The sequence below is a fragment of the Cervus canadensis genome, chromosome 26 (assembly GCF_019320065.1).
Source record: "Cervus canadensis isolate Bull #8, Minnesota chromosome 26, ASM1932006v1, whole genome shotgun sequence".
In the NCBI taxonomy this organism is placed as follows: Eukaryota; Metazoa; Chordata; class Mammalia; order Artiodactyla; family Cervidae; genus Cervus; species Cervus canadensis.
Genome location: NC_057411.1, coordinates 46,425,416 through 46,453,299, shown reverse-complemented (window position 1 = coordinate 46,453,299; position 27,884 = coordinate 46,425,416). Strand labels below are relative to the sequence as shown.

Sequence of the window (27,884 nt, the reverse complement as noted above, 5' to 3'; positions counted from 1 at the left end):
GACAAAGTCCTTGCTTTCATAGAGTTTACAATTTAATGGTAGAAGTAGGACAAGAAAAGTAGACTATCAGACAGAATAGTCAATCTTTTAAAATTTAGTAAACCTTTTAAAATCTTTTTTGTGGCCAAACATGGTCTAAGTATTCCTTGTGCACTTGAGAAGAATGAGTATTCTGCTGTTGACTGGAATGTTCTCTATATGTTTGTTAGGGCTATCGGTTTATTGTGTAGTTCAAGTTCTCTCTTTCACTCTTGGTCTTCTTCCATTGTTCTATCCATTATTGAAAATGGAGTATTGAAATCTCCAACTGTTTTTGGAGGACTGTTTGTTTTTCCCCTTAGTTCTTTCACTTTTGTTTTGTATATTTTGGAGCTCTGTTAAATGTGTGTTTGTTCATAATTTTTTTAATCTTCTGAGTGGAGTGGTGAGCCTTTTGCTAATATATCATATCCTTTGCTTTTTAAAGGTTACCTTTTTAAAATCGCTTTCATTTCACAATGTTATAGCTCCCCTGGCTCTCTTTGGTTACTTGTTTTGGCCACGCTTTGCAGCAGGTTGGACCTAGTTCCCCAACCAGAGATTCAGCCAGTGTACCCTGCAGTGCAGCCGTGGCATCTTAACCACAGGACTGCCAGGGAAGTCCTCTCTTTCGGTTGCTTTTTGCATGGAAGTCTTTTCTCATGCTTTCCTTTTTAACCTCTTTGTGTTTTTGCATCAAAAGTGAGGTCTGTAATACAGAGTGTATAGATGGATCCATGTTTTTAAAATTTTTTGATTAAAATTTTAAAAAATCTGTTTTCTGCTAATTACTACCTTTTGGTAGGAGAATCTGATGGACTCGTATTTAAAGTGATTACTGATGAGGGGGACTTTATGCCATATAGCTGTTTCTTTTCCTTATGACTTTCATGCTTTTGTTCCTTATTTTCTCAGTGATGTCCTCTTTTTATGTTTCGTTTGTTGTAGTATACCATTTGATTCCCTTTCCCCCCATTTTCTTTATTTTTTAAAGTTTTTTTTTTTTAGTTATCTTAACGGATAAAATTAACACCTTAAAACTTAAAAACAATGTAGTTTGATAATCAGCTTAGTTTCAATCATGTACAAATACCCTACTCTTGACATCTCTGTCTCATCTCCCTTTATATTGTTATAGGTACAGGTTACATCTTTTTTTTTTAAACCTCACCATGAGTCAGCCATAGCATACAAACATCCCCTCCCTTCTGACCCTCCCTCCCGTCTCCCGCCCCACCCCACCCCTCTGGGTGATAACAGCGCCCCCGTTTGAGTTTCCTGAGCCACACAGCAAATTCCCGCTGGCTCTGTATTTTACATGCGGTAATGTAAGTTTCCATGCTACTCTTTCCATACATCTCACCCTCTCCTCCCTTCTCCCCATGTCTATAAGTCTATTCTCTATGTCTGTTTCTCCATTGTTGCCCTGTTTATACACAGTACAAAATGAAAGTCGCTCAGTCATGTCCAACTCCGACCCCATGGACTATATACAGTCCATGGAATTCTCGAGGCCAGAATACTGGAGTGGGCACCCCTTCCCTTCTCCAGGGGATCTTCCCAAGCCAGTCTTTTGTATTGCAGGCAGATTCTTTTACCAGCTGAACTACAAAGGGAAGCCCAAGAATACTGGAGTGGGTAGCCTATCCCTTCTCCAGCGGATCTCCCCGACCCAGGAATTGAACCAGGGTCTCCTGCATTGCAGGAGGATTCTTTACCAACTATCAGGGAAGCTCTTTATACTTTGTGTACCCTTTAACATAGATTTATAATGAACGTTTTATGCTTTTATATGTGCATTTTTAACTAATCACTTTCTGCTTTCAAACGGTATTATACGACTTCACAAAGAATGTAAGAATCTTCAAAGAGTAAGCTCTTGTTTCCCTCCCCATTCTTTGTGCTGTTTTTGTTATATATTTTATTTCTATATAACTCTATAATAACATTGTTAATATTTTTTCTTTGAACAATTGTATTTTAGAAAAAAAAATTAACAAATCTTGTTTCACCTTTTTTGGCATTCTTCTTTTGTAAAGTTTCATGTTTCCATTTGGTATTATTTTTCTTTTCCCTGCCAAGTCCTCTGTAGTTTTTCGCACTGTAAGTCTTTTGACAGTAAAAACTCTATCAACTCTTGTCTGGAGAGCTCCTTATTTCGCTTTGATTTTATAAAGATTTTCACTGTGTATAGAAATCTAGGTTGGTAGTTTTGTTTTAGCGCTTTTAAGATGTTCCATTGTCTTTCAGTTTGCATAATTTATGAGAATTGTATTCAGTTTTTATCTTCATTCTTCTGTATGTAATGCATGTTTTTTCCTTAAGCTGCCTTAAAAACTTCATTTCTGTTTTGAAAGCAGTTAGCACATGGTATGCCTTGGTGTAGATGTGGATAGCTTCATCATTATCTTGCTTGGGATATCTTATTGAGATTCTTAGATCTGTTGTTTCTAGCTTTCATGAAATTGAAAAACAAGATTCAGCCATGATTTTCTCTCTTCATTATTCTGTAACCCTTGCTTCCTGCTGGGAATTCATATATGTCAGATTTCTTGATGCTGTCCATAGGTCACTTGATTGTAATAGTTCCCTGACTGTCATAACAAAGTACCACAAACTGGGTGGTTAAAATGACAGGAATTTATTCCCTCACAGTTCTGGAGACTAGAGTTCTATAATCAAGGTGTTGGCCAAACCATGCGCCCTTTGAAAACTTTTAAGGGAGCGTCTTTTCTTAAGTTTTCCTACCTCTTATGTAACTAGGTGTTGCTTGGGCTGTGGCACAGTAGCCCCGGTCTCTGCCTCGGTGTTCTTCACACGCCGTCCCATTTTTGCGTCTGTGTATTTATGCGTCTTCACATGGCATTATCTGTGTGTGTGTGTGTGTGTGGACATCAGTCTTGCTGGATTAAGGCCCACCCTAATGACCTAATCGTAACTTGATTAATTCTGCAAAGGTCATATTTCCAGCTGGAGTCACGCTTACGATACGAGGGTTAAGGCTTCAACATACTTTGTGAAGACAGAGGGGAAGGGGCACAGTTCAACTCGTAACACTTTGCTTTTCCTTATTTTTCTTCCTTACTGTTTCTGTTTTTCTCTTGGTGCTTCATTTTGGTTCATCTGGTTGTTCTTCAAGTCCACGAATTGGATTTACAGTGTTTAGTCACTGCTGACGTCGTTCGGTGTACTTTTTGTTTCAGATGCTGTATTTTTTGTGTCTTGAAGTTTCATTTGGTGTACTTGTGTTCGCCCCCATATACCTACACACGTACACCTAAATACACAATGTATGTAAATGTATTAAAACATACCAAAATAGTAAAAATACACAAGATATTTTTCTGTTTCATTATGTTTGTATTTTCTTTTAAATCCTTGAGCATATTTAACATAAAATCTATTTTAAAGTCATTATTAATTTCATCATCTTTATCATTTATTGGTCTGTTTATTGTTTAATTTGTTTTTTTATTCTTTGTATGTTTAATAGTTTTTGATTGAATACCAGATAATGTGAATTGTACAAAATCAATGAATTCTGGATTTTGTTCTGTTCTTTTAAAGATTACTGCTCTGAATCACTCCCTGATCTGTATTATCTCCTTAACTTGATATATTTCTAAAATTTTTTTTTCTTATCACATGTATTATTAATACTTTGTTTAAATGTTTCTGTCTTTGGTTTAGGGCAGAGATTGTATTTTGTATTTTACTGTATAGGCCTGTGCCTGGCATACTTGGACATTGGTGATAAAAAGTAGGCTACAGTTGTCTTTCTAGAATGCATTTCTTATTACTTGTTTGTACTCCTTTATCTAAGTCTTTCAGTGAGTCTAACTGCCCTTTGATTAAAGTTCACATTCTTGGCCCTTGATTGCCCCTGTAGTTTATCTCTTGTTACCTTCTTTAAGTATCTTTTACTTCCTCCCATCTTCACCTTTCACAAATAAAAGACATCAAATAGGTAAATATAAACATGACACACACACGAGAACCTTCCTTTCTTTAACTATACTTATCTATTTCCTTTTCCTCCAATATATAGGCATATCTTGTTTTATTGTACTTTGCTTCATCATGCTTTGCAGATAATTGCATTTCACACAAATTGGAGGTGTGTGGCAACCCTGCATTGAGCAGGTCTGTCAGTGCTATTTTTCTAACAGTATTTGCTCACGTCACATCTCTGTGTTACACTTTAATTCTTCAAACTTTCATTATTATTATATTTGTTATGATGGTCTGTGACCAGTGATCTCTCATGGTACTATTGTTTTGGGGTGCCACAAACCATATAAGATGGCAGACTTAATTGATTAATGTTGTCTGTGTGTGTTCTGACTGCTTCACCAACTGACCGTTTCCCTGTCTCTCTCCATCCCGAGAGACAAAAGTATTGAAATTAGGCCAGTAAATAGCCCTATAAGTGACCTCTAATTGTTCAAGCAAAGGGAAGAGTCACACATCTCTCACCTTAAATCAAAAGCTAGAAATGATTAAGCCTAGTTAAGAAGGCATGCCAGAAGTCAAGGCAGGCTGAAAACTAGGTCCTTTGCACCAGTTAGCCAAGTTGTAAAAGCAAAGGAAAATTTCTTGAAGCAATTAAAAATGCTACTTCATTGAACCAGTGAATGATAAGAAAGCAAAACAACCTTGTTATTGGTAAGGAGAAAGGTACAGAGGTCTGGATAGAAGGTACTATACTAGCCACTGTATTCTTTGAAGCCAAAGTCTAACTCAGAATAAAACCCTAATCTCCAACTCTGTGACGGCTGAGAGAGGTGAGGAAGCTGCAGATGGAAAGTTGGAAGCCAGCAGAGGTTGGATCATGAGGTTTAAGGAAAGAAGCCATAATGTGTTAAAGTGCAAGGTGTTAGAAATTGCAGCAAATTACTCAGAAGATCTAGCTAAGGTAAACAATGAAAGTAGCTACACTAAACAACAGATGAAACCACCTCATATTGAAAGAAGATGCCATCTAGAACTTGCACAGCTACAGAGGCGAAATCAGTGCCTGGCTTCAAAGGACAGCTGACTCTCTTGTTAGGAGTTAATGCAGCTGATGATTTCAAGTTGAAGCTAGTGCTTATTTACCATTCTGAAAATCTTAGGGCCCTTAAGAAAGATGCTAAATCTACTCTGCTTGTGCTCTGTAAATTAAGTGACAAAGCCTGGAAGACAGTGCATCTATTTACAACGTGAATTATTTAAGCCCACTGTTGAGATCTACTGCTCAGGAAAAAAAAGGTTTCTTTCAAAATATTGCTCAGAGACAATGTACCTGGTCACCCAAGAGTGATGGAAGTTTACAGTGAGATTAATGTTGTTTTCATGCCTGCTAACACAGCATCCATTCTGTACCCTGTGGATCAAGGCAAAACTTCTAGCCCTATTCACCTTTTTGAAGTTGTTGGTTATGCGATGCGCAGTCGGTCACTGTCATGGAAGAGAATTGGGCCCTCTTTCTGTTGGCCAATGCCGGCTATAGGCACTGCAGTTTTTGTTGCATCTCATCGATTTGCTGAGCATACTTTAAAGATGTAATGGTTTTGCTGGGATTCCGAAAGCTGTAGTGGATCAGACAGGCAGCAGACCACCAAACAATGACCATGATCTTTTTTCTGTGCAAGTTTGCCTTTGGGAAGTGCTTTGGGGCTTCTCAGTCCAACCACTGAGTTGGTTATCGCTGGTTGTTGTATAAAGTCCACTTTTCATTGCGCATCACAATCTGATGAAGAAAAGGTTTGTTATTGAAGAGAAAAAGACACTTCAGAAGGACAGTTCTTTAGATTTGTGGTCAGCTCATGCTGCTGCTGCTAAGTCACTTCAGTCGTGTCCAACTCTGCAGACCCCATAGATGGCAGCCCACCAGGCTCCACCATCCCTAGGATTCTCCAGGCAAGAACACTGGAGTGGGTTGCCATTACCTCCAATGCATGAAAGTGAAAAGTGAAAGTGAAGTCGCTCAGTCGCATCTGACTGTTCGAGACCCCATGGACTGCTGCCTACCAGGCTCTTCTGTCCATGGGATTTTCCAGGCAAGAGTACTGGAGTGGGTTGCCATTGCTTTCTCCAGGTCAGCTCAGGAGGGACCCATTTATCAAGCTTTTTCACTTCCAATTTGCTGCAAATGCTGAGTGACCGCAGAACAGTTGACCTTCTTCAGCAGCGTCATGTGTAGTTGTAAGAGGATCAGCATTGGTGATTGCTCTTGGTTGGTTGTCAACTTCCCATGGCCGTCCTCTGTGCTCCTTATCATCAGGGCTCTCGTCTCCTTTGCAAAACTTCTTGAACCACCACTATTGTACGTTAATTAGCGTTTCCTGGGCCAAATGTGTTGCTGATGTTGCGAGTTGTCTCCACTGCTTTATGATATTTTGAACTCAAATAAGAAAATCACTCGAATTTACTTTTTGTCTAACATCATTTCCCTAGTCAAAAAAAAATACGGTAAAGAACCCACCTGCCAATGCTGAAGGCTCAAGAGTTGCGGGTTCAGCCCGTGGGTTGGGAACATCCACTGGAGAAAGAAATGGTAACCCGCTTCAGTATTCTTGTGTGCAGAATCCTCCAGACCGGAGCCTGACAGGCTGTGGTCCATATGGTTGCAAAGAGTCGGATACGACTGAAGTGACTTAACATGCACACAATAAGTCATTAGCAAAAAGACAAAGCAAGAAATGTGCATTGAAATGATGTATAAGTTAACCACCTTTATTTAAGAAAGTATTCCATTGTCAAATGGCAGATTTCAACAATGCAAAATCTGCAGGTACTTTGGCAGCAGCCTGTTGCTGTTCCTTCACCCAGTCACGGCCGACTTTTTGTGCCCCATGGACTGCCAGCACCCCAGGCTCCCCTGTCCCTCACCATCTCCCAAAGTTTGCCCAAGTTCATGTCCATTGCATCGGTGATGCCATCCAGCCATCTCATCATCCTCTGATGCCTCTTCTCCTTCTGCCCTCAGTCTTTCCCAGCATCAGGGACTTTTCCAGTGAATTGGCTGTTCACATCAGATGACCAGAATACTGGAGTTCATCTTCAGCATCAGTCCTTCCAACAAGTATTCAGGGTTGATTTCCCTTAAGATTGACTGATTTGATCTCCTTGCTGTCTGAGGGACTTTCAGGAGTCTTCTCCAGCACCACAGTTGGAAGGCATCAGTTCTTTGGTATTCCACCTTCTTTACGGTCCAACTCTCACAACTGTACGTGACTGCTGGGAAGACCATAGCTCTGATGATACAGACCTTTGTTGACAGAGTAATGTCTCTGGTTTCCACCACACTGTCTAGATTTGTCATAGCTTTCCTTCTAAGAAGCAGTCGTCTTCTGATTTCATGACTACAGTCACCATCCGCAGTGATTTTAGAGCCAAGAAGAGGAAATCTGTCATTACTTCCGCCTTTTCCACTTCTATTTGCCATGAAATAATAGGGCCAGATGCCATGGTCTTTTTTTTTTTTTTTTTTAATCTGGCTCTTTAACTCTTCTCCTTCACGCTCATCAAGAGGCTCTTTAGTTTCTCTTTGCTTTCTGCCATTAGAGTGGTATCATCTGCATGTCTAAGGTTGTTGATATTTCTCCGTCCTATCTTGACTCCAGCTTGTAACTCATCCAGCCAGGCGTTTCTCATGATGTGCTCAGCATATAGGTTAAACAAACAGGGTGACAGCAGACAGCCCTGTCATACTCCTTTCTCAGTCTTGAACCAATCAGTTGTTCCATACAGGATTCTACCGGTTGCTTCTTGACCTGCATACAGGTTTCTCAGGAGACAGGTAAGATGGTCTGGTACTCCCATCTCCTTAAGAGCTTTCCACAGTTTATGATGATCCACACAGTCAAAGGCTTTGGTGTAGTCAGTGAAACAGAGGTGGATGTTTTTCTGGAATTAACCTAGCTTTCTCTATGCTCCAGCAAATGTTGGCAATTTGATTTCTGGTTCCTCTTCCTTCTCTAAACCCAACTTGGACATCTGGAAGTTCTTGGTTTGCATAATGCTGAAGCTTAGCATGCAAGATTTTAAGCATGACCTTACTAATGTGGGAGATGGATGCAGCTGTCTGATGGTTAGCACATTCTTTAGTACTACCCTTCTTGGGAATTGGGATGAAGATTGACCTTTTCCAGTCCCGTGGCCATTGGAATCTGCAGTTACTTTTGCAACAACCTAAATAAAATGTTTTTTATTAAGGTATGCGTGTAATTATTTAGACATTGCTGTTGTAAACTTTATAGGCTCGTAAGTATGATGTGAACGTAACTTTTTTGCGTGCGCTAGAAAAGCAGATTTGTATGGCTTGCTTTATTGTGATAGCTGCTTTGTTGCGGTGTCTGGAACTTGGCCTGCAGTCGTCTCTGAGGTCTGCCTGTACTGTATTTCTCTTGTCTTTATGCATTTGCTGTCTCTGTAACATGCGTGTGTTGGCTGACTTCTGCTTGTTTCTATTTCCATTCCAGTTAAAATGTCACTTTGTGTGCGACCCCCTCTCCCTCAGGCCACAACCACCCTTACTATATTCCCGGAAGAGCATTTATCGTATAATTGTTTACTTTTGTCTCTTTGTTATCCCACTAGAATCGGTGAGGCGAGTGAATGCAAATGTAGCTCACTGAAGTGTGTTTGTAATATGAAGTTTTATATTCCATGCAGTCTGCCTCAATGTCCTGAAAGTTTTTAAGTTTTAGAACATGAGGTAGTCTGTGCATTGAGGTACCTTCCGAGATCTTTTAGGTCACTTTTTAGAAGCTGTTTTATTTTTTAATTATGAGCTATTCAACTTTACAGGAAAAAAAGATTCAATAAACTGTAAATCTTACATTGTCTTCCTTTAAAGATGTCTGTCTGTAATTACTTGGCCCAGTGAAGATACAGAGGTTCTGACCTGCTGCTGTTGTTAAACTCCGGTAGAGATCAGGGAATCTGTGATTTAAGAAAAAGAATCAGTCTTTTTCAGTTAAAATATCAGGAGAAGTGTGCATTTAAATCTCTTAAGTATATTGGGGTCTTGATAAACCCTTTTTGATTGACCAGTTTTTTCTTTTAAACATGCAATGACAAAACATTAAAATGTATATACCGACGTTTGTCCAATTAGTGTTTCTCACTGAGTTTATAAATATTTCCCTCGTTTATTCTGACTTCAATAGTTTACATACTTTTACTTACCTTTACTTCCTAATTTCCATGTACCTCTGTAATGATGCTAATTGTCTTTTTTTTTTTTTTTACTGAATTGATTGTATCATAGGCTTTTTGATATCTCTGTCCAGATGGACTGTTGCTAGTTTTCCCAGTTTTTGCTGTTGCATACTGAAAATTGATGTTCTCAATTTTGCTCTTAATATTTTTCAGCTCTGCCATTGTCATTGTAGTCAATTTCTCATTTTACCGTTGTTGTATAGTGTTTTAAAAACTTCTTTTAAGGTATGCCATGAAACCTGATGTTTTCATTTTTAGTGAAATGGAATTCACATTAAATCTATTTTTAAAGGGTACAAATCGGTGGTTTTAATATATTTACAAGGTTGGCAGCCACTGCCACCATCAAATTAGAGACATCTTCATTAAACCAAAAAGAAGCCATATACTCATTAGGAGTCATTCCTCATTCCTCTTTGTCCCCAGCCCCTGGCAACCAGTAATCCACTTTGTCTGTCTTTTCTGCCTATTTTGGACATTTTGTATAAATGAAATTACCTAATATATGGTCTTTTGTGTCTGACTTTTTCATTTAGCACTGTGTTTTCAAGGTTCATCCCTGCTGTAGCGTTTATCAGTACTTTGTAGCTGCGTCCTATTTATACTAAATTTTGTTTATCCACTCATTCATTGGTGAACATTTGGATTGTTTCCACTTTGGGGGTATTATGAGTAATGCTGCTGTGAACATTTGTTTGCAAGTTTTTCTATGAGCATGTTTTCACTTCCCTTGGATATGCACCTAGGATAGTAATTTTGGGTTATAGGCTGACTCTAATTCTTCGAGGAACTACCAAACTGTTCAGTAATTTTCTTGATAATTTTTACTTAGACAATTTGGTAGGAGAATGAAGGTTACAATTCTAATATTCAGTATTTCCTTCCTGTAAGAATTGACTTACTATCATGTTCTTATAAAGAAAATTTCAAAGACTTGTTTATTGAATATCCTTGTAAGTGTCTCTGTTAAGTGAACAGTGTCCTACCTAAGGATGAAGTTAGTTGTCATGTTTTATAGAAATTCTTTAGTTTTCCTCATTTTCAGACTGAAGGATCTGTTCATATTCCATTGGACCATACACATGCGTAAGTTTTCATAGAGTCTGTCTTTTAATTATTAATCTGTTCTCTGTTGGATTGCTTCTCTTGCAGGGTTTTGACTCTGGGAGGAGGGCTGCCTTATTTGGAGCACCTTAATCTCTCTGGTTGTCTTACTGTAACTGGTGCGGGCCTGCAGGACTTGGTTTCAGCATGTCCTTCTCTAAATGATGAATACTTTTACTACTGTGACAACATTAACGGTAATGCCTTTTTTAACAATGAGATAATTTTGGAGGAGTTGATTTAACACTTTTTAACAGTTCTGATAATACTTAGGATTTCTGTTGTGTTTTCTAGATTTCAAATTACCACACATTTTTGTAATTTGAGATTTAGTCCTTTTCTAAACGTGAGCTTTTCTTATGGAGAGAGATTTCAGCTATCCATTCTACCAGATTTTAGAAATATGTAATAGTTTAATCAATCCAGAGGGGCAAGTTTTTGTAGAATTACTAAAGTTCTTATAAAATTTTGGGAGTTTCTTCTAGTGAAAGAGCACTCATTAACGGTAGAGGTACTGATGTTCTAGATAACACCCAGTTCTTAGGGATGATAGTCAGTTTTCTTATAGGGCAAGAAAGCTTCATAGTATAGTAGAAAAAGGAGGACTTGGGTGATGTGAGCTTCTCAGGGACCCTGAGTCTGGTTCCAGATAAACCTCTTGGAAGATGGAGGAGGATGGTGAGTGTGGTAATGGGAAGAGACTGAGGTGCTTTAAATGTGACTAAAATCCCTATAGTATTTTGGAGATGGAGTCCTGCACTTTCTTTAACAGCATCAGGTAAATATTTCTTGATGTTTTGTTTTGTTATGTTTTTTTTAAACCTATTCCTACCCTGCAGAGGGACTGTTTAATGTGCTTTTTCAAAGTACATTCACTGCCCTGTTGGTCATCTGGTAATCGCTGGTGGACCCTGCAATTCAGAAATCCTGAAGCATAAGCAAATCAACCTCCTATATTTCTAACTGGGAAAAGTTTACATGGTTCAGATTCTGCTGTGTCTTTTTACATCATATATTGTTATTTTTGAGAGTCCAGTTTCATCTTAAGATCATGGGAAGGTCAACTGAGTTTCTCTCAGGCAGAGAACTGGACAGAGGCCAGGAAGACTTAGAGGAATGGTATCTTCTTGAATGGCAGCCTAGTAGGCAGAGAAGTTAGCAAATCTACTGTTTCTCAGATGAGGTTTTTCTTAAATATATATATAGGAAGAGATTTCTGGAATCACATTGGTGATGCAGGAGATGACCTCCTGTGTTCTGGAAATAGCAGCTCTAAGTTGGAGCATTTCTTTGCTCTTCACTGCCTGTGGTATATGATAAGAATGGTGAAAGTGAATGTCACATTGGTTGCAACCTGCTAAGTGTGTGAAAGAAAGTGTGAGTGCTGTGGTGGTGCGTTTGCTTCTTCGGGAGCTTGGGAAGAGTTTTACTTACTCATTTTTTTTGTATAGTTATGTCATTGTAGTTTCACCATTGTATTTACTAAGGCTTATATATTATGAGAAGTAATCAATAAGCGATTATTTTTTGTAGGAAAAATATCTTAATTGGTAGTGTAATACATTTGATTTGTCTACGTTGATTTCACCATAGGTTATACTTATGGGAATAAATCTTCGAACCTAATTTGTTATACTTATTTTGGGGTATGTAGATATTATTGGCTTGGTGGGGGGATTGGGTTTCACTTCATTTTTATGACCTGCCTGCTTCTTTTGCATGTATATTTTTTAAAACTTGTTAGTATGTTAGAAATTCTTTCATTTTGACCTATTTTGAATATATAAATATTAAAGTGTTCCAGAGGAGGTGCTATATTCCTTTTGTTGAATGTTTGTTGAATTCTTTTGTTAAGATTTTTTTTTTTTTAATAAAATAAGTGGTAATTTTCAATAAGCCAATTTTAATGAACATATCTGTCTTTAAAGGGTTTGAAACAAAATAGACAGTGCTTGTATAATCGAATACCAAGTCTCCTTTTACAGCTTCTTAAAGCATGATTTGGGGGAAATGGAAATCCTTTAAAATTTACAGGGTGACTTGTCATATGAATTTATAATATGTTCCAGAGTTCCAGCCAGTTGCTCTTAAAGCAGTACTCCCGATAACAGTCTTTTCCTTAAAGGATATTTTGACAACCTAGAAAGTGTTAAATAAAGTTGCCTTGTTTCCAGTTTTGCAAGATGACATGGGATTGATCCAGTATCTTTCATTACAGTTCAGCTTGTATAGTAAATATTTAGTGACTGTGTAATGGCTCCCTTTTTATTATTATTGTTATTAGTTTTGAAAGTAGCCAATATTTTTATACATGTTCTTAGACTAATAGGGGGCATATTCAGGTAACACATTTTATTTTAATATTTGAGAATAACACAGTGAAAATTCATTTTGTCAAGAGTTTATTTCCATAGTTAACTACCAGGTTACTACTAAAAGAAGTAAATACTGATAAATAATGTTCATTAAATAAATGATAAATGAAGCAAAATTTTCTGTTTCCTAAGCCTTAGCAGAGATTTTGGAGAAGATTAATTATCAAGCATTGTCTCCTGTGAGCAAGACACTATACTAAGCATTGACATAAAATGACATTTTTGTTCTTCTGAATGATTCTTCATGACATTTAAATTTGTTTTTTGATTGACAAAAAAGTTAAGATTTAAGTATAAAGAAGACTTCTTAGCCTTGACATTTAAAAAATTCTTTGTCGTTTAAGAAGCAGTAGATGGAATTGTATAATTTTAGAGCTCTGAAGAACATCTGAACAATGATGGCACATAAGCTTTTTGTACTGATTTGCATTTCAGTGTATGTTTATGAATTAAGAGAGGTTAGCTCATAGTAGGTGACACAGTCTCAGATGATTTGCTCTCTTATGTTTCTAATTTAAGTTAAAAGGAACTTTAAAGGTAAGTGAAGGTAAGTGCAGATACACAGCATAAATAATGTGCTTAAAATCTAAGAAAAACAAATAATTCAGTAATAAAAATTTGGGAAGATAATGATAGCTAACATTATAGCTCTTCTTTTCTAGTATTTTAAAGAACGTTTTCTTATGAAATTTATTTTTACCATGCATTTAAATATTTTATTTGATGATTATGCAGATGTTATTTTTCTGTTTATTATCCTCTACTGTAACTTAGCCCTCATATATTATAACCATTGGGTTGTTTTTTAAATCTCACATCAAGATCGGTATTTACTGGTGATAAGTCCAGTGTTTACCTTTTGAACTCCATGTCTATGTAAGTGCATCTAGAGATCCTTGGCAACCCAGCATATCTTAGTCCTATTTCTTTCTAATTCTACCTCGCTTTTTCTGTGGCCTGTTTATTCTCCTGTCCATTTATTCCCTTTTCTGAACAGCCCTCTGATACTGAAGCATCTTAAGTGTTTACATTGCTTATGACTTTTATGCTTTGGAAATTGCTGTTCACCCCTGTTTCCAATAGTATGAAACTAACTTAAAAACAGTGGTTGTCTTTACCTTTGCTTTGCTGTAGGCTTTCAACAAAATAAAATCCATTCATGGATGAATCCACTTTTATGGATTATTAGGATCAGCCATCTGGAATATCATTGACCTTTCAATGGGGTTGTAGTTTTGAGGTAGTGTTACAGTTATTGGCTAAGTACAGTTATGCCCTTAGATTTCCATTGAAACTCAGACAGATATCCTAGTGTGTGTTTGAGAAAGGGAGCCCATTTTATATCAGTATGAGCAATAACTTTGTGACGAATAAGGAGAAACTGACAGGTATCAGGAAAGGGTTATTTTCTACCTAATGTAGGGCATGTATTTTAATTTCTGCATTTTCCTTCCTCTATTAGCCCTACTGCCATCCCTGAGACTTTGAGAGCAAAGCGACTCAGGTCTCCAGGGTAAACACTGAGGATACTGGGCCTCTGTGTTTTGGCGAGAACAATGAAAAACTGTGTGGTATAGGCTTTCCGCGAAGATATTGCAAGTTTGGTTCCAGAGCACCATAATAAAGGAACATTGCAATAAAGTGAGCCACATGAATATTTTGGTTTCCCAGTGTATGTAAAAGTCATGTCTGCACTATACTGTAGTCTATTAAGTGCAATAGCTTTATGTCTAAAAAAGCAATGTACATAATTTAAAAGATGCTAGCCATAAAAAAAACATGCTAGCCATCATCTGAGCCTTCAGAAGAATAGTCATGTAGTACATTAAAGATCACTGACTATAACAAATGTCATGATAATGAAAAAGCTTGAATATTGTGAGAGTTACCAAAATGTGACACAGAGACAGCTCAGTTCAGTTCAGTTGCTCAGTCGTGTCCGACTCTTTGCGACCCCATGAACTGCAGCATGCCAGGCCTCCCTATCCATCACCAACTTCCGGAGTCCACCCAAACCCATGTCCATCGAATTGGTGATGCCATGCAACCATCTCATCCTCTGTCGTCCCTTTCTCCTCCTGCCTTTAATCTTTCCCAGCATCAGGGCCTTTTCCAATGAGTCAGCTGTTGCTTCAACATGAGACAAGGAGGGAGCAAATGCTGTTGGAAATAGTGTCAGTAGACGAGCTCAGTGCAGGGTGGCCACAGACTTTTGGTTTGTGAAAAATGCAGTATCTGCTAAGTACAGTAAAGCAGATCACAGTTAAATGGAAAATACCTGTGTTTGGAAAAGAACAAATTTTTTGAGTGGCATCCTTGATCCACTTGGCTCCTACGAGGCTCCCTTTTATTGTCTCTCTTGCAAACCAGTAGATACTTTATTTCATTGCTTTCAGCCATTGCTTAGGACTTTTTCCTAGGCCACTTTTGATTTCAGTATAAAATTTCTTCTTTACCTTTCTGTCCTTTTAAAGAAAATAGGAGTATAGACATTTTAAAGTATTATAGGGAGTTTAATTTTGGAGCACTGCACCGAAGTCTCCATGTCTCTTTCCTCATATTTCTCCCTTTCAGAAAAGTTAGAATTATACACTGAGAAAATGATAGTTAGATGTGTTTTTGTAAAAGCTGCCAGTATAAGCATTCCGTCACAGGGACTGTGTCAGGGCGGGGCAGCGGTAGTGAGGTAGGGCCTTGGGTCTCTGAGAAAGGTGCCCCTCAGCGACTGGCAGGCTGAGCAGTGACCAGAGTAAGGGGGAAGGGAAGCGGACTCAGAAAGGAAGGTGGGGAGTATCAGTTAAAGCTGAAAATGTGTTCAAAGGGAATACCTGGTCAAATGTTGTCAGTGTGAGAAGATTTTCAAGCCAGAGGATTCCTTCCTAGGGCATTTCGAATATCTGATAACACGCACTAAGAGATTTCATTTTGACTCTGTGATTAAGATTGCTAGATTGTGTCTTACTTTAAGAGAAAATAATCTTAACAAAAGTGCTGCTTTGTGAATTTTAAATTTTGACACATTCGTCTTTTTATTTTAGAAGAACACATTTTAATTTTGATTAAGTAAAAAATAGGCTTTGTGGTAATTCAGTTTTATATTTAAAATGATTTGAGACTTAAAGTTACAGAAAATTTTAAACATATAAACATGATACAGTGAAGCCTGTGTATCATTGGCTTCAGCAATTATACACCTGAGGCCAGTCCTCTTTGATAGACCATTGTGCATTCCCTTATTTGCTCCCCATATCCAGACATAATATTACTTTCAAAATTAAATATAAGTATTTGGAGATAAATGAAATTATAAGCTATTGTAGTTCCACTATGGTTGTAAAGCCCATTTGTTTCTTTTCCTAAAGATACATTATTATTTTCATAGTGAGCTATATGAATGCTGTACTTTTTTTTTTTTTTTTTGAATGCTGTACTTTTTTGTATATCCTAAGAAATTAATCTTTCTTGTTTTGTATATTGCCATTTCAAGAATACAAAGAATAGTTAAATTCTGGGAAATAGGTGTGTTCTGGGTGTTGATTTGCAAATTGTTACTTTCTTATGTTGCTATTAGCATAATCACTTTCTTTTGCAATGGTTTGGTACTTCAAAAAACAAAATGAAACTAATTTAGCCTATTTTTCTGAGTTAAAGTCTTGGTATCATCCCAGAGTACTATGATTTTTCAGGTTTGATCCTTTTTATAAAATGTTATTTTCTACAATAAAATTATATTTCTTGTATTATATATTTTTATGGTCCTTAGTGTTACAAATGCAAGTATTTTGGTTCTAATTGATGAGTAAAGAACTAATTAACTTTGTTCATGGTGCAGACATACTGAAAAGCTTCAATATAGTTAAAATGTCTTTTTCCACATTTGCTTGCCTTTATAAAAACTATGATTCATTCAGAGTACTTAACATTTGAATATATGCCATGCTCTCTCTTTGACACTTTCTAATTCTCAGCTGCATTCCCTAATGCATCTTTTAGTCTAGTGTCTTGAATTGCATAATGTGATTGGAATAAAATATCAGTTATTCCACAGATGTTTTATTGCTTTCTTTGTAATTGAATCACAATTTTTATTATGTTTTAGATGTGTTTTTAATTATTTATTCATTGCATACTTAATTCTGGAAAGTAATTTAACCATAGCACATGATTTATTTTGGGGAACAGATGTTAAATAACAATATGGCAAACATGTTAAGGCTAGGTCTACATAGTTTATTTATTTATTTATTTTTTTTACATAGTTTATTTTTAACATAAATTTTGAATGTAGTATTTATTGTAATTGCTGAATAGCGGATTCTTTAGCTTATCTATTACAGATGAGGTTGTTTTTGCCTTAATACTATTTCTGGGAAGGATGTTCATGGTGTAAGAGGTCCATTGTTCGCTTAGCCTGGCAGTCTTGCTTCTGTGAGTTATCTCGCCTTGGATTTTTTGTTTGTAGGATTGTTGCCAACAAAATTATTTCTTTTCCTTCTTCTTTTTCATTTACCTGTATTAGTTAAAGTTAAACTGCTTTTGGTGACTTCTGTGCTGAAAAAATTTTTATACACTCATGGTGGGATTTCATTTCTATGCTATAAATGTATTACCAGTAAAAATAATCAGTGTTTTACAGTTCTTTCACTAGCAGGCTTACTTTTATGTGACGAGAATTTCCTCCTTTCACACTTCTCTGTTTTCACGCAGGTCCACATGCTGACACGGCCAGCGGATGCCAGAACCTGCAGTGTGGTTTTCGAGCCTGCTGCCGCTCTGGCGAATGACCCTTGACTTCTGACCCTTGTCTACTTCATTTAGCTGAGCAGGCTTCCTTTCATGCACTTTACTTATAGCACATTTCTTGTGTTAACCATCCCGTTTTTGAGTGTGACTTGTTTTGGCCCCATTTCTTACAGCCTCAGAAATCTTAATTTACCAGTGAATTGTACAGTGTTGTTTCTCTTTGCAAATCATATTTTTGTTTTAGAGAGGGATTAGATCTTTTCATAGGGTGAGAACAGTTTTATCAGATTTCTTTTAAATTGAATACTTTGAAAAAAATTGTCACTAATACCATGCCATTTAAAGTCTTTTTTACATTATTTTGAGTTTTGAAGTCAATGGGTAATTGGTTCTCTTTATAGATAAACACTGTACCAAGCTTTACAGATCTTTTCAGACATACATTTCTGAAGTTTTATTTTCAGAGACTGCACGTTTTGAAAACCGGTCTCTTTTCCATATGTTTCCTTTAATTTGAACAGTTCCCAGAGGGCCAATTCAAACATACCCACATGTAAGATTCTCTTAAGATGGTGAAATAAATTGGCTTCCTGGTGTTGGCTCCTTGAGCCGGCACAGCACCAGTGTCTTTGTACTTCCTTTCTTCAGAGACCCCAGTCCCCACCACCGTCCGAAAACTTGTCACGTTTGGGAGGGGTTTTTAAAAGTCCCACAGTCATTTGAAGAAATACATAAATAAAATCTTTGAGGACTTTACCAAGTAATCTCTCTTGTGTTTGATTGTGTTACAAATCTCAGTCCAGAGTTACTTTACTGTGAAATGGGTCTTTTGAACCCCCGTGAAATCAGTGTCCCTGACAAATAAGTAGTTTTAGACAGATACCTGATTTTGTTGAGCTGAAATGTCTCTTTGAAATTAATCGTGCAGTAGTCAAAATTCAGATTCATAGGCTTATCTTCTTTGCTGTGTGAAATGACAGTTGGCATGGAGACCTGTTACTCAGAAAGGCACATACTGACTAAAGTTTACGTCATGCTATGTATAGTATTCTATCAGCAGCATACCATCCTATTTTATAAATACCTAAAGGCTATAGAAGAGGAGGTAATCTTGCAGTCATGTTTCTTGTGGTCCCAAGTATTTTTTTTGTTTGTTTGTTTCATTGAGGAAGAGAAGGAGTAGGAAAGATACCAACTAGAGGTGGGCAGCTTCCAGTTCAGGCTAAGGGGAAACTACTTTACAAAGAGTTGTCTAAAATGAAGGAAGAATCAGTTGATGAGAATATAAATCAGGAGACGTCACTCTGCTTTTCAGTTTAACTAACGTTTGAACTAAACACTCTTGAGAGAAGATCCCCTGTAAGGAAGGATGTCTAATGACTCTGAAGTTTCACTTTCCTCTAAGGATTCTGTCATTTTGATTCCATTGCTGCTAACATTTGTGAAACGTTAAGATGGAACCCCTGTAGTTTCTTGTATGTAGGGTGGGGCAGCTGAATGATCAGACCATCTTATCCTTTGAGTGTGTGTCTCTTAGCTTATTAAGTCCTCACGCCTCTTGTGGCAACACTGCACCTAGCTGCCTCCTTTAAAAGTCTGATTCCCTTAGAGAACTTGAAGAGGACATCTGAGTTTTAGTGAGCAGTTAACAGGGTCAGAAGTTTTATTTTGTAGATTGACTGTTGTGTGGTTACTGTATTTTTATTTCCTTAAGTGTTTAATAAAGTTTGTTTGAAAAGTTGACATTAGGGACTATTTTAAGAAAAGAAACTGAAATAAGTCTTCTGGGGTGAGTCCCATCAAACTGCATGGTAAAATTAGTCATCTGTAACTATAGTCGTGAGTCACCACAGAAGGACTTAAGGGTATACCCCATGTCATCAGAAACCTGTCCTATTCGGGGAGTAAAAGTTTTGATAATACTTAGGGGAAAAATCATGATTAAATGGTATTTGGGGACTTGGCTTAAATGTTATTCTTTATAAAGTAACTAATTTGAGCAGCTGGTTTTCCAGGAGTTCGAGGTAATTGAGGGGTTTCCCCTTTTGCTTTGTCCTGTGCTACATGATGTTTAGAAAACCATTGAACAGGACTTGGCAGTCTTGAGCCAGACTGACTTCAGTATATGAACATGTTGTCATATGGAAACTCACTGTTTCTCTGTCATCACCTGACCTGTTTCATGGGAAGATAGCATAACTTGCATTTAGTTTTTAAATAGCACTGCTGTTTCATTATTGAGGATAATTGATGCTTTAAAATTTCTTCTTAAGTTTTTTTTTTATCAGAATATAGTTGTTGTACAGTCTTGTTTCAAGTGTACTGCATGATGACTTGACACCTGTTTATTATATAACAGGGTTTGTGCCTCTTAGTCCCCTTTCCCTATTACCCCCCACTCCCTTCCCATAGCCACTGGTTTGTTTGCTGTATTTATGGGAGACTGCTTTTGTTTTTTAGATTGCACATTTAAGTGAAATCATGTCATGTTTGTCTTTCTCTGTCAGGTGTATTTTACTTAATATCCTCTAGATCCATCCATGTTGTTTCAAGTGGCAAGATTTTTTTATGGCTAAGGAGTATTCCATACACACAAACACACACGTATGCACGCACATCATATCTTCTTTATCCATAGATCTTTCCATCGACTCAGGTGGTTCTATTATAAATAATGTAGCCGTGAACACTGAGTGCATTTAACTTTTAAAATTAGTGTTTTTGTTTTCTTTGGGTAAATGCTCAGAAGTGAAATGGCTGTTTTTTTTTTTTTTTAATTTGAGAATCCTCTATGCTGTTTTCCATAGGGGCTACATTAATGTACAGTCCCACTGACAGTGCATGAGGGTTCTTTTCCCTCCACCTTTTCACCAACACTTGTTATTTATTGTCTTTTTGTTAGTACTATTCTGGCTGGTTTGAAGTGGTATCTGATTGTGGTTTCGATTTGCATTTTCCTAGTCTTGATGTTGAGCATATTTTCATGTATCTGTCGGCTGGCTGTATGTCTTTGAAAAAATATCTATTCAGGTCCATTGACCATTTTTATTTAAATATTTTTTTTCTTGACAGGGACCATTTTTAAAGTTTTTATTGAATTTGTTACAGTATTGCTTCGGTTTTATGTTTCTTTTTTTTTTTTGGCCACAAGGTATATGAGATCACCTCCCTGACCAGGGATCAAACAAGCACTCTGTGCGTTAGAAGGCAAGATCTTAACCACTGGACTGCCAGGGAAGTCATCTACTGACCATTTTTTAATTTGGTGGTTTGTTTTTTTGATGCGGAGTTGTGTGAGCGCTTTGTATGTTTTAGATATTAACCCTTTGTCAAGTACATTATTTTGCAAATATCTTCTCCCATTCAGTAGGCTGCCTTTTGTTTTGTTGAGAGTTTTTTTTCTCCATGTAAAAGCTCATTAGTTTGATGCAGCCGCATTTGCTTGTTTTTGCTTTTATTTCCCTTGCCTGAGGAGACATATCCAAGCTATTGGTAAGACCAATGTCAAAGAGCATACTGCCTATCTTTTCTTCTGAGAGTTTTATGGTTTTGGGTCTTAGGTTTAAGTCTTTAATCAATTTTGATTTTATTTTTTATTTGTTGTGAGAAACTAGTCCAGTTTGATTATTTTTATAATATAGCTGTCCAGTTTTCAAAATATTGTTTATTGAAGAGGCTGTCCTTTCCCCATTTGTATTCTTGCCACCTTTGTCATAGATTGATTAATCATCTTAGTGTGAGTTTACTTCTGGACTCTACTCTGTTCCATTGATCTATGTGTCTGTTTATTATTAGGAAGCTGATGCCCCCACTTCTTTTGTTCTTTCTCAAGATTGTTTTGGCTGTTCAGGGTCTTTTGTGTTTACATTCAATTTTAGAATTGTTTGTTCTAGTTTTGTGACAGTTCTTTTGGTATTTTGATAGAGATAGCGTTGAATCTGTAGATTGCCTTTAGTAGTACGGCCACTTTAACAATGTTAATTCCTCCAATTCACAGGTACAGTGTGTCTTTTCATCTGTGTTGTCTGCAGTTTCTTTCATCAGTGTCTTATAGCTTGTACTTGGAAAAGTACAAGCTTTTTACCTCTTTGGCTAGGTTTATTCGTAGGTTTTGTATTCTTTTTGATCAGTTATAAATGGGATTGTTTTCTTAATGTCTCTTTCTGATAGTTTGTTATTACCATATAGAAGTGCAACAGATTTATGTCCAGTTGGCCCTCCATATCTGTGGTTTCTGCACCTGTGGATACAACCAAACACGGTTGGAGAAGAGTTCACAATCTGTGGTTGATTGGATCCGTGGGTATAGAACCTGCAAATGCATATAACCAACTGTAAAGAACTTGAACATCTGAAAATTTTGGCGTCCAAAAGAGGGTCCTGGAACCAATCTCCTGTGGATACTAAGGAGCGACATATATTAATTTTGAATCCTGCAGCTGTGTGGAATTAATTTATTTGAATAGTATTTTAGTGATGCCTTAAGGACTTTCTATATACAGTATCATGTCATCTACAAGCACATTTTTGCCTTTTCCTTTCCAATTTGGATGCTTGCTTTTTTTGTTTTTTTTTTTTGTCTTAATATTGTGACCAGGAGTTCCAATAGTATGTCGAATAAAAGTGGCAAGAGTGGGCATCCTTGTCTTGTTTTTTCTTCATTTTTAAATTATGGAAGTATGATAACATTACTTTGCCAACAAAGGTCCGTCTAGTCAAGGCTATGGTTTTTCCAGTGGTCATGTATGGATGTGAGAGTTGGACTATAAAGAAAGCTGAGCGCCCAAGAATTGATGCTTTTGAACTGTGGTGTTGGAGGAGACTCTTGAGAGTCCCTTGGACTGCAAGGAGATGCAACCAGTCCATCCTAAAGATCAGTCCTGGGTATTCATTGGAAGGACTAATGCTGAAGCTGCAACTCCAATACTTTGGCCACTGATGTGAAGAGCTGACTCATTTGAAAAGACCCTGATGCTGGGAAAGATTGAGGGCAGGAGGAGAAGGGGATGGCAGAAGATGAGATGGTTGGATGGCATCACCGACTCAATGGACATGAGTTTGAGTAAACTCTGAGAGTTGGTGATGGACAGGGAGGCCTGGCGTGCTGCAGTCCATGGGGTTGGAAAGAGTCGGACACAACTGAGCGACTGAACTGAACTGAACTGGAAAATATGGGACAAAATTGCGTATAGGTCTGCTGTAACAATTATTTTTAAAGTAGATAAATTAAGATTTTTAGTTGGATTTTCAGTATCAAATGCCCCAAAATGAATAGAATGATTAGATAGAAAAGTAGAACAATATGGTAGACCTGAAAAGCACTATGAACCAATTCAACATAATTAAGATTTAAACAGTTTTCACACAACATCAGGATACAAATTCTATTTAACTTCCCATAGACTATGAACCAGGAGACCATGGAACATACCTAGGGATGAAAACAAGGAGCAAAAATTTCATGGTCTTAAAGGTTTTGAAATCATAAGGAGTCTTCTCACTTTAGAAATCAGTATCAAAAGATATTTGAAAATAACCCACATATTTTCAAGGGCAATGTGTCATTTGCCAAGAGAGGTATTTGACTTAGCTGTTGAAAGCCTCAGGAAGGTTAAAAGACTGAAAAAACAGGGTGATTGCAGAGAAGAAAGCATAGAAGAGAGATTGCATAGAAGAAAGCAAAGTCAGTAGTGCTGCTGTTGAGAAATCCTGTTTTACATGTTTCTATTTTGTGTACCACTTTCCATGTCAGTACATGCATTTAGTTTCTTTTAATGTTACCCGGCTTGCTTAGTTGATTTGGGCTGTTAAAACAGAATGCCATAAGCTGGGTGGCTTAAATAACATGTATTCCTGTCACTTCCAGAGGCTGGGAAGTCCAGAGTCAAGATTTTGGCAGATCTGGTGTCTCATGGAGACTCTTTCTGGTTTGTTATGACAGACATCTCATTGTATCCATGCATGGTGTAGAGGTGAAGTAAAGTCTCCTGTCTGTTCTTAGAGCACTAAATCCCAATTTGAGGGCTCTATCCTGAGTGGTGTATGACATAATTACCCTCCCTGGATACCTCTTTTTCTTAAATTGAAGTATAATTGATTTACAGTATTAATTTCAGATGAATAGTATATTTTAGGTTTTTACAAGATAACATAGTTCTTTGTGCTGTACAGTAGGTGTTTGTTCTTCATCTGTTTTATATATAGTAGGGTGTATCTGTTAATCTTGTATTCCTAATTTATCCCTCTCTCCCTTCCCCTCTCCTAACCATAAGTTTGGTTTCTGTGTCTGTCAGTTTGTTTTGTAAATAAGTTCATTTATTTTACTTTTTAGATTCTACATATAAGTGATATTTGTCTTTGTTTGACTCACTTAATATGATAATCTCAGGGTGTATCCATGTTGCCACAAATGGCAGCATCTCATCCTTTTCTATGACTGAGTAATAGTCCATTGTATGTATGTACCGCATCTTTTTTATCCATTCATGTTGGTGGGTGTTTAGGTTGTTGCCATGTCATGGCTATTGTGAATAGTGCTGTGAACATAAGTGGGCATGTGTCTTTTCAAATTAGAGTTTTCATCTCTTCTGGGGATTGCTGGATTATATGATAACTTTACTTTTACTTTTTTTTTTAAGACCCTCTATAGTAGCTTCACCAATTTGTATCTCACAGTGTAGGAGGGCTCCATTTTCTCCACATCCTCTCCAGCATTAACTTACTGGCTTTTTGATGATGGCCATTCTGACCTGTGTGAGGTGATCCCTCATTGTAATTTTGATTTACCTTTTTCTTACCACTAGTGATATTGAGCATCTCATCATGTGCTTGTTTGTCATCTGTATGTCTTCTTTGAAGACATGCCTTATTTTAGGTCTTTGGCCCAGTTTTTTAGTAGATTGGTTTTTTGATATTGAGCTGTATGAGCTCTTTTGTAGATTTTAGAAATTAAGCCCTTGTCGTTTACACCATTTGCAAATGTTTTCCTCCAGTCCACAGTCTAAAAATGTCTTTTTGTTTTGTTAATGGTTTCCTTTGTTGCGCAAAATCTTATAAGTTTGATTAGGTCGCATTTGTTTATTTTTTATTTCTTTTGTCTTGGGCAACTGATCTAAGAAAAAATTGCTATGATTTAAATCAGAGACTGTTTTACCTTGTTTTCTTATAGGAGTTTTATGGTGTCATGTCTTAGATTGAGTCTTTAAGCCATTTTGAGTTTATTTTTGTTTATGGTGTGAGTATGTGTGCAAAATTCATTGACTTCCATGCTGCTAACCAGCTTTCCCACCACCACTGTCTTTGTCCATTGTACATCCTGGCCTTCTTTGTTGAAGATCAGCTGTCCATAGGTCTGTGGGTTTATTTCTGGGCTCTATGCTGTTCTGTTGATCTGTATGTGTGGTTTTGTGCCAGTACCATGCTGTTTTGATTACTGTAGTTTTCCAGTGTTGTCTGAAATCTTCTGGGAGGGCTGCTAATCCTGCTTTGTTTCTGTCCTCAGGATTACTTTGGCAGTCCTGGATCTTTTGAGGTTTCATATTAATTTTAGGGTTATTTGTTCCAGTTCTGTGAAAACTGTCAAGGGTAATTTGATAGTGAGCACCTTAAATATATAGATTGCTTTGGGTAGTATGGCTATTGTAACAGTATTAATTATTTCTGTTTAAAAGCACAGGATATCTTACTGGCAAAGAAGAAGATCATTCTCAGTAGAAGGTGAGCAGGTGCAAAAGCATAGAGCAATAAAGGTCATAGGAACTCTGAGCTGTCACAGTTGAATTTAGGGTCAGAGTGGCAGAGACAAGGCAGAAAAACTAAATAAAATTTGCACATTTTGAAAATCATGATAATTTTATTTCATTATTTGCAAGTATTTTCTTTCCTCTTGACAGATCAAGAGCACTTAAAAAAATATTCTCTTAATTATAAATTTTACATGATATAAAACATACAGGGAAGTATTATCTGTTGCGTATAAGGGAGGCAACATAGATCCAGACAGACAAAACATTTTTGGGGTACGGGTGGACATACACAGCTAAAGCAAATTCAACATTAGGAGCATCAATATTATGTACTCCAGTGCTGTACACAGCTTCAATCAAAGGCTTCACCTCAGAGTATGGCATGTGAAGGGGAAATCCAGAGAACTGCAGGAAAACAAAACAACCAACATTTTAATCATTGCTGAATGTGAAGTTTTCACTGTATTTTCCCCCTAATTAAATATGTGCAGTTCTAAATAGGAAGTCTTCCTTTTGGGTCTTAAAGTCATTTATTTAGCTTTGTTTTTCTATTCAGCTATATATTAGCATTACAAAAAATGGAGAGAGGCCAAGTGTTTTGATAGCTAACATACTGAATTTATGTTTAAGATACCTGTTAGTCACCCAGCCACCCTCCACCGTTCCCTTCCTTCTTCCTCATAGCCCCGAGTTTGCATAGAAAGAAACCCATGCAATACCAGGAACCTAGGGTAGATTAATGCATTCTACCCTGGCCTCAGTGTTGATCTATAGGAAAGAGGGTATGTAATCTAGGGAACTTGTAAGGAATAACGGCATATGGATGCCCGCTGCTGCTCAGAGCATTGTGTGTCCATTTGTGAGTCCTACCAGCAACTATTCCAGCCCATGTGTGTCCATGTGTGAGTGCTCCCATGAGGAAAACCACTCTGTGGGTGATGCCATCACATGGAGGAGGGCAGAGTGGGAAGACGTGCAGACATGTGGTGTAGCCCCAATAGCTACTCGCCCCTAATTTTTACCCTAATAAGCCCATAGGCTGTTAATGCTCATGCTTGTTTGAAATAAGTTTTTTGTTAGTTGAAAGCATCCCAGCTGAAACCTAGCCTTGGAAGTTTAAAGGGTGAGTTTTAGTCACTGAGTAGAATTAAATGTCCAACTTGGGACCTTCCTGGTGGTCCAGTGGTTAAGAATCCGCCAGCCAATGCAGAGGACATGGTCCCCGGTCTGGGAGGATTCCACCTGCTGTTGGCAACTATGCCCGTGTGCCACAGCGACTGAGCCCGCGTGCCCACAGCCTGCGCTCTACAGCCAGAGAGACCATTGCGATGAGAAGTCCCTGCGTCGCAGCGAGAGTAGCCCTTGTTTGCTGGAGCTAGAGAAGGCTCGTGTGCAGCAACAGAGACCCAGTGCAGCCAGAAATGAAATGAAATGAATTTTTAAAATGTCCAGCTTGATGTCGTACTGTTTGACCAACGAGGCTTACTGTTTGAGTTTGCCACTGCTTTCTAGGTTTTAGTATCTGGCTATAGGGTATGAACACAGGGCACTACTGACAGTAGAGAACATATATTGCCTCGTAAGGAGAATTTTTTTTTTTTTTTTTAGCAACAAAAAGCAACCAGAATAAAATCATATCCTTAAAGTCTGCTCAAGAATGGTTGGCTTCACCTTGATGTTCAGTTGAGTCTAACATGATTTAGCCAAATATTTTCATTTTATGTAATACTCTTGCGACTTTATAAAAGATATTTTTCACAGGATCCTCCTACCAAAAAAATGGTGATATTTCCGTTTTATAGAGACATTTTGCTATTTAATGGTGGGTTCATTCTTGAGCTTTGAACTTTTAATTACATTTTTTTAGTCTCTGCTGCTTCATCTATACAGTGTGGAAACTAACACAGGCGTTTTGATTCCGAAGCCCATCGTACTGAGCAGTTTCCAATTTGAAATGTTCTGCTTACCCTGTAGTCTCCTAGCTGTTTGAGCAGTTCTGCTCTGTGGTCTTCCTCCACGTCTTCTTGGTTCCTTTCTAACAGAGGCAAGAGGTGACGCAGCGTGGAGGTGCAGTATCTGTTCCACCGAGTCAGATGGCGCGGCCGCCAGTCCATGATTTTTTCTTTTAGTATTTTTTCAATCCTGTTTATAAAAAAAATATGCTCCATTTTTTTGGGTGACTTAACTTTTCCCTTGTAAACAAAAGTACAAAGCATAGCATTTTGAAACTTTTTGAAGAAACAAGATTCTTTTTTTTTTTCTTCTTCCAGGAATTAGTTGTTCTCAGGATCTCACAGCTTTATTTTAAATTTGGAGTTGAGAGTAAATTGGTGTTTTTTGGTAATAATACCATAAAAAGCCTCACTGTGATCTTGTACACTTTGACATGCACCTCTTCCCGTGGCCTGAGACAGCAGAAAGGACACATAGGCTTTGAAACTAGAGAGGTCTGGCTGGGCTCAGAAGCCCCTTAAGCCCCCAACAAGTATGTGGACCTCTCTGAGCCTTGTGAAACTGGGAAAATAAAAGTTCTGTTTTGCAGGGTTCATGATAAGGATTATGGGGCTCAAACAGGCTCTTAACCAGCCTTCTATTAATCCCATGTGCTAGGTTCAGAAAGTAGTTGAAGTTCACTGAATCACTGACTGGACAAAATGGGCCTGTTTAAGCCAAGGATTGTGAGATTACTGAA

The 27,884-nt window shown here is 37.5% G+C and overlaps 2 protein-coding genes across 10 annotated transcripts in view; one reads left to right on the top strand and one right to left on the bottom strand.

The window, feature by feature from the left end:
• Positions 1–18,203, top strand: part of FBXL5 (F-box and leucine rich repeat protein 5) — a 54,526-nt gene extending 36,323 nt beyond the window's left edge. For all 3 annotated transcript variants that reach the window (XM_043448299.1, XM_043448298.1, XM_043448297.1), the window contains exons 10-11: positions 10,378–10,526; positions 17,412–18,203. In XM_043448299.1, the coding sequence (XP_043304234.1) occupies positions 10,378–10,526; positions 17,412–17,488 (226 nt within the window). In that variant the 3' untranslated portion in view covers positions 17,489–18,203. The remainder of the gene's footprint in view (positions 1–10,377; positions 10,527–17,411) is intronic.
• Positions 18,204–25,104: 6,901 nt separating this feature from the next.
• The window catches only part of CC2D2A (coiled-coil and C2 domain containing 2A), a 124,796-nt gene continuing 122,016 nt past the window's right edge, over positions 25,105–27,884 (bottom strand). For 4 of the 7 annotated variants that reach the window (XM_043448289.1, XM_043448290.1, XM_043448291.1 and 1 more), the window contains 2 exons: positions 27,160–27,334; positions 25,108–25,597 (listed from right to left, as the gene is read on the bottom strand). In XM_043448289.1, the coding sequence (XP_043304224.1) occupies positions 25,409–25,597; positions 27,160–27,334 (364 nt within the window). In that variant the 3' untranslated portion in view covers positions 25,108–25,408. Of the gene's footprint in view, positions 25,598–27,159; positions 27,335–27,884 lie in introns of all 7 variants that reach the window. The other 3 variants (XM_043448293.1, XM_043448288.1, XM_043448292.1) reach the window with 3 other exon arrangements.